Below are 5,000 nucleotides of genomic sequence, written 5' to 3'. Positions count from 1 at the left end.
TTGTGTCAGTGCGGTGCATTCGTGTATGTGATGGCGTTATATGGCCAACCGTTATACAGCCAATTTGCATTACTGAAGGGTGCAACAGAGGCTCGATCTCAAAATGAAAACCACGAATTTCTCAAAACGGCTGATGAACGTGGAGTTATTAGCGAGTTTTGACGGGGTAGCTACACTTGCTTCTTTTACAAAAGAAATTTAAATTGAACATCGATTAATCGATTAATCGCTGGTCTGTCATCGAGACGAGAACGTAAACATCGTATCCATGACGTCACGGCTGTCATGTGATGTTTTCTCTTCGCTCACTCGACTTTGTTCGGAGGTAGGAAAATCGATTGAAACCAGCGGCTGGTCCGAAAAGTGATCTGCAAGTGCTAAATTCTTCCCGAAACCGACGCCAGAACATCACGATGGGTGCCTCCGCCCTGCCAATCATCATTTTCTCGGCCATATTCGGCGTTATCGGTATTGTGCTGCCAATCGTAGCGCCCAAGGGTCCGAACCGCGGGTACGTATCCTTGAGATTGTTGGTCGCCCGTTCAGCTGCATCATTTCGCTAATCTCTCGTCCTTTCGTGCCTCCTTTTTGCCAGGATTGTCCAGTGTGTGCTTATTCTGACGGCGGCCACCTGCTGGTTGTTGTGAGTATTGCATGAGCAGAGCCTTTCGTTCGTACTTTCCTTCCGGAAAGAGGTTCACAAATCCATGTTTCCTTCTTTTCCCCAGCTGGCTGTGTTGCTACATGGCCCAGATGAATCCCCTGATCGGACCGAAACTGCACCAGAACACGATTCTGATTATGGCTCGCGAGTGGGGCAACCCACTGCCTGATATGGATGGCTACCATCCAGAGCACTAAATCGACCGGCCGCAGATCACGTGTACGGGGCCAGAACATTCCTCCACCCGCCCCAAACATCATGTAGTCATCGAGTTCCCGCAGGCCACCGGCGCCCTCCACTGATCCTGGGTGGATATATGTGTGTGTCTGGATGTGGCGTGTGTATGTTTATGTAAACAGATGGATTTTCCCCAGGTCATGTGCTCTCATGGTGGGCATGATGTGGGGTTTGAAGTATTTTGTTCCCCCCCCCCCCCCCCCACAAAACCCCCAATTCCAAATTCCAACTAAACAACACTGTCCCGTGGAGGAGGAAGAGGGTTTAATGTGTATTCCGGATGCTTGTCGTTTCATTTTCTGCTGTTGTTATTCGTTTATCCTAGATGATGTATTATACAAAATAAAGTAGCCCAACGTACCGACCGGTGGAATACAGTGGTTATTGGATTGCAATAGCTCGTGGAAAGAAACGCTTTAGTAGCACCCTGTTTTGCTTGGTTTTCGCGAGCATTTAAATCCCTCGTCTCCTGCTGGTCCCGCTCTTTGACAGCAGCGGTTCTCGATGTCAAAACAGAAACCACAGTGCCGCGGGATGATGAACAGAGCATCGAAAGTGTTTCAACCGGCGCTGATTATACCGAAAAATGCCACCATCAAACACCGAGAGGCCACATCTAAAAGCCAACGGGTAAGGATGTGCCGACTACATCACACTAGAGCATCGCAGCACCATTAACCCTCTCTCTCGTTCGATCGATACAGCTGATGCTCGAGCAGGGGCTTATGCGCCAGGCAGGAAACGGTACCTTGCATGTGCTGCCAGTGCTACAGCGTGCGGTCCAGAAAGCGATCGACCTGATCGATCGTCACATGCAATCGGTCGACGCACAAAGGATAACCCTCCCCGTGTTAACACCAGCCGAGCTTTGGCGTCAAAGTGGTCGCTTGAACGAGAGTGACCCACCGACGGAACTATTACAAACGAAAGATCGACACGGAAAGATGCAAATTTTAGGCCCGGTATGTGGTTTTCTAGTGCCTTCACGTGGTGACGCATTTGGTGATGATAAATTAAACTTTCCTCTTCCCGCAGACACACGAAGAATCGATCACCGCACTTATGGCCGCGATTGCACCGGTCTCGTACCGACAGTTTCCCCTGCGGCTCTATCAAATATCGACCAAATTCCGGGATGAAATGAAGCCCCGGTTTGGGCTGATGAGGGCGAAAGAGTTCCTCATGAAGGATCTGTACACGTTCGATGTCGATCCACACCGTTGCCGGCAAACGTACGAAACGGTAAACGCGGCGTACGGTCGGTTATTCAGCGAGATCGGTGTACCGTTCGTGAAGGTAGCCGGAGATAGTGGAACGATGGGCGGCTCTCTTTCGCACGAGTATCACTTTCCCAGTGAGGTCGGAGAGGATGAACTGTTGCAGTGTGACCAGTGCGGTGTGCGTACCAACTCGGAACACCTGCAAAAGATATGTGCACTGTGTGACCGATGTGGTGCCGGAAAGGAGAGCACTGCGAGCACTAGTTCCTTCGAACGGCAGCGAGGAATCGAGGTGGGGCACGCATTCATACTGGAGGACCGCTATACGAAACCGTTGGGAGCGAGTTGTCTGCAACCGAATGGGAAACCGACACCACTGCAGATGGGTTGCTACGGTATCGGAGTAACGCGCTTGATAGCGGCCTCACTGGAAGTGCTCTCGAGTGAAAAAGAATTGAGATGGCCGCTCGCACTTGCCCCGTACCGTGTGTGCATAGTGACCCCGAAAGCTGGCAGTAAGGAGGAATCACTAGTGAGCCCGTGGGTTGATCGGTTATACAACCTGTTACATACGGCTGTACCAGGATGCCAGGGAGACGTTATCGTCGATGATCGGAATCAGTTGACCATTGGTAAACGTGTGCTAGATGCGCGACGAATGGGTTATCCGTTGATAGTAGTAATAGGAGCCAAAGCAGCCAATCCAGCCGGCAGTGAACGCTTCGAATTGCACAATCTACATGCCGGAACGGAGCAAGACCTTTCCTACACTGACCTAGCGGCCGCCATAGGAGACGTTCTTTCAACCAAACACCACAGACCAGCCGTCAGTGACGTTCAGAAGGTTCAGTTGGAGAATTAAACTTGTATTTCCGGGGGAACTGCCTGACTAGACTAGCTCCTGCAGTACTGTACTGACTCGCGTAAGAAAATATGCTTTTACAATAAATGCTAAAAGTACGACCACGCAAGAGCGTGATCGCGAACAGTCACTGATGACCGAGTGTATCTGTACGAGGGATATCACAAAGTAAAGCAAAACCAGCACAATGTGGATTGCCATGGACGTTTCCGTCGAACTCTCGCGCCAGATGATGATCGGAATGAAGAGAAACTTGCCAATGCTGGCCAGTATGACGCCGTGCAGCAGCAAACGGGGGTAGCTTTTACCATCGCCCGCCGTCGAATGGCGTTCCGCCAGACCGAGGGGACGGCCAAGCAGTCGATTGAAGAGATACAGAAACCCATACAGCAGCATGAACCCAGTTAGGAAGTGGATTGCGGAAAGATAGAAACCTTTCTCCGATAGAAACGGATCGTTCACGTGCGATCGGTAGCTAATGTTGGTGATACCCCGAAATGCATCCGTCCAGAAGCAGTAAGCCTCGAGCAGTATCAGTATACAACCGATTTTCCATAGATTCTGGAGGAAAGATTGATGAGGGAAAGATGAACCTTTGATAAGGACTGCTGAGCCTCCGCTCGTTAACATACCTTACAGTCCGAATTGTACAAGATGTGCCTGTAGGCTGGCTTAGAGAGTAGCATCAGATCGATCAGAATAATGAGCACCTCAAACTCGATGTACTTATCAGCGGGATTGTTACATTTTTCCTGCGAAGTGGTACGTGCCAATTGAAGATCCGGCCCACTTAACGATCTCTCCCGTACTTACGCAGTCTATAATTTTTAATACTGTGGAGCTTATCCGCCGGTACAGGCCAGCAACGGGCCGGCCACAGGTAATGCACACATACTTTTGCTCGCCGGGCCGGTGTCGCAATAGCTCGAAGTAGCCCTGCAGGGGACGCGGTAATCCTAAAGTCATCGTCTGCGCGGATCACCTAGAACGGATTGCAGATATCAGAATTTCCTGTGTCTCCCCAAAGATAAGCCAATGCAGGCGACGGCGAGTGCGTGTGGAGCTGTTCATCGATTGTTTACATTCGCCCACCACCCCACTTTCGATGAAGTCGTTTGGTCGTCATATCGCAGTTGGCGCGCTTTTGGATGGTTTTCGGTTACTGGTTCTGGGGTCGTGAAAAAAGTGTTTTATAAATGCACGGTACATAGAAGAAAGATGAAATTAATTTGCGAAACATGTACCATCAACCGGGCTGTGAGTGGGGGCAAACGAGTGTTCCTCAAGACGATACTGGCGATCGGCAAGGGCTCAGAAAGGAAGGCGGACGAAACAAAAATCATGCTCATAACGACCAGCAACAAAACCGGCACCAAGTATGCAGTGCTAGGCAACATTGACAAAATATTCACCCGCTTCCTAGAGGAGGGTAAGGCCACGATTTCCTTCCGCGTGCCTGAGCATGATGTGCAGATCAAAAGCGACAAGATCCAGTTGACCGCATTTCTAAAGGTGCTTAAACTCGTACTTACTGGTGGCCGCCCTGGTAACGATGGCGATGGCAAAATGCTCTCCACGACGGCGACGTTTGTTCAGCCGGTAGCGCTCCGTTTGCCTTGCCTGACGGTGGATAGCAAGAAGGCCTCCATGCTAGGGTCCACCAATGTCCTCAGTACGCGGTGTGTGATAAAGCACCGCAAGGACTACCCATCGAAGGGCTTCTCCCGGCTGCTCGTGTCACTACAGATATCGGACATAAAACTCTGCCGGCTCGACACCCAGATAATGCTGTTACCACAGCTTCGATCGCTTAATCTGTCCAACAACTGCCTGCAGCAGCTGCCCCGAAAGTTTGGCCAACTGCGTCTCACCGATCTCGATCTTTCCAACAATAACCTGCAGGACAGTGCGGACGGTTGGCAGTGGCTACTGGAACCGAACATACAAACCTCCCTACAAACGCTCAACATCTCCAGCAACGGACTCTCGTTCCTACCGATCAACCTCATCTACGCCC

At 50.7% G+C, this 5,000-nt stretch overlaps 6 protein-coding genes across 6 annotated transcripts in view; 3 read left to right on the top strand and 3 right to left on the bottom strand.

Moving 5' to 3' along the window:
• LOC125948009 (ADP-ribosylation factor 2) overlaps positions 1 to 6 on the bottom strand; it is a 1,616-nt gene extending 1,610 nt beyond the window's left edge. The window contains exon 1 of the mRNA XM_049673637.1: positions 1 to 6. This exon is cut by the window's left edge and continues 296 nt beyond it. The gene's annotated coding sequence lies outside the window, so the exon portion shown is untranslated.
• The window catches only part of LOC125947888 (uncharacterized), a 329,870-nt gene that overhangs the window by 30,210 nt on the left and 294,660 nt on the right, over positions 1 to 5,000 (bottom strand). The gene's annotated exons all lie outside the window — the stretch shown is intronic.
• Positions 285 to 1,274, top strand: LOC125948021 (V-type proton ATPase subunit e 2-like). Its single transcript, XM_049673649.1, has 3 exons — positions 285 to 511; positions 596 to 643; positions 729 to 1,274. Exons 1-3 carry the CDS (start codon positions 414 to 416, stop codon positions 859 to 861), a joined length of 279 nt encoding a protein of 92 aa, XP_049529606.1. The 5' UTR covers positions 285 to 413; the 3' UTR covers positions 862 to 1,274.
• On the top strand, positions 1,377 to 3,108 carry LOC125947955 (probable proline--tRNA ligase, mitochondrial). The gene is made up of 3 exons (XM_049673565.1): positions 1,377 to 1,531; positions 1,606 to 1,863; positions 1,937 to 3,108. The coding sequence occupies exons 1-3, from the start codon at positions 1,406 to 1,408 to the stop codon at positions 2,981 to 2,983; spliced, it is 1,431 nt and encodes a 476-aa protein (XP_049529522.1). The 5' UTR covers positions 1,377 to 1,405; the 3' UTR covers positions 2,984 to 3,108.
• On the bottom strand, positions 2,964 to 3,957 carry LOC125947990 (protein ARV1). Its single transcript, XM_049673609.1, has 3 exons — positions 3,797 to 3,957; positions 3,616 to 3,735; positions 2,964 to 3,544 (listed from the first exon to the last, which is right to left on the bottom strand). The coding sequence occupies exons 1-3, from the start codon at positions 3,947 to 3,949 to the stop codon at positions 3,011 to 3,013; spliced, it is 807 nt and encodes a 268-aa protein (XP_049529566.1). The 5' UTR covers positions 3,950 to 3,957; the 3' UTR covers positions 2,964 to 3,010.
• LOC125947951 (leucine-rich repeat protein 1) overlaps positions 3,957 to 5,000 on the top strand; it is a 1,549-nt gene continuing 505 nt past the window's right edge. The window contains exon 1 of the mRNA XM_049673561.1: positions 3,957 to 5,000. This exon is cut by the window's right edge and continues 505 nt beyond it. Coding sequence (XP_049529518.1) covers positions 4,019 to 5,000 — 982 coding nt within the window. The 5' untranslated portion in view covers positions 3,957 to 4,018.

Source organism: Anopheles darlingi, chromosome 2 (genome assembly GCF_943734745.1).
Source record: "Anopheles darlingi chromosome 2, idAnoDarlMG_H_01, whole genome shotgun sequence".
NCBI lineage: Eukaryota > Metazoa > Arthropoda > Insecta > Diptera > Culicidae > Anopheles > Anopheles darlingi.
Note: the sequence above shows the minus strand (reverse complement) of the source record. Positions and strands in the feature narration are given on the sequence as shown.

Excerpts from the sequence above, each read along its gene's own strand:
- LOC125948021 (XM_049673649.1), top strand. The coding sequence starts at position 414 with ATGGGTGCCTCCGCCCTGCCAATCATCATTTTCTCGGCCATATTCGGC. Across the intron at positions 512-595 it reads CCCAAGGGTCCGAACCGCGG|GATTGTCCAGTGTGTGCTTA; the intron begins GTACGTATCCTT and ends CCTTTTTGCCAG. Across the intron at positions 644-728 it reads GCGGCCACCTGCTGGTTGTT|CTGGCTGTGTTGCTACATGG; the intron begins GTGAGTATTGCA and ends TCTTTTCCCCAG.
- LOC125947955 (XM_049673565.1), top strand. The coding sequence starts at position 1,406 with ATGTCAAAACAGAAACCACAGTGCCGCGGGATGATGAACAGAGCATCG. Across the intron at positions 1,532-1,605 it reads CCACATCTAAAAGCCAACGG|CTGATGCTCGAGCAGGGGCT; the intron begins GTAAGGATGTGC and ends CGATCGATACAG. Across the intron at positions 1,864-1,936 it reads AGATGCAAATTTTAGGCCCG|ACACACGAAGAATCGATCAC; the intron begins GTATGTGGTTTT and ends CTCTTCCCGCAG.
- LOC125947990 (XM_049673609.1), bottom strand. The coding sequence starts at position 3,949 with ATGACTTTAGGATTACCGCGTCCCCTGCAGGGCTACTTCGAGCTATTG. Across the intron at positions 3,736-3,796 it reads TATTAAAAATTATAGACTGC|GAAAAATGTAACAATCCCGC; the intron begins GTAAGTACGGGA and ends ACCACTTCGCAG. Across the intron at positions 3,545-3,615 it reads TGTACAATTCGGACTGTAAG|AATCTATGGAAAATCGGTTG; the intron begins GTATGTTAACGA and ends TCTTTCCTCCAG.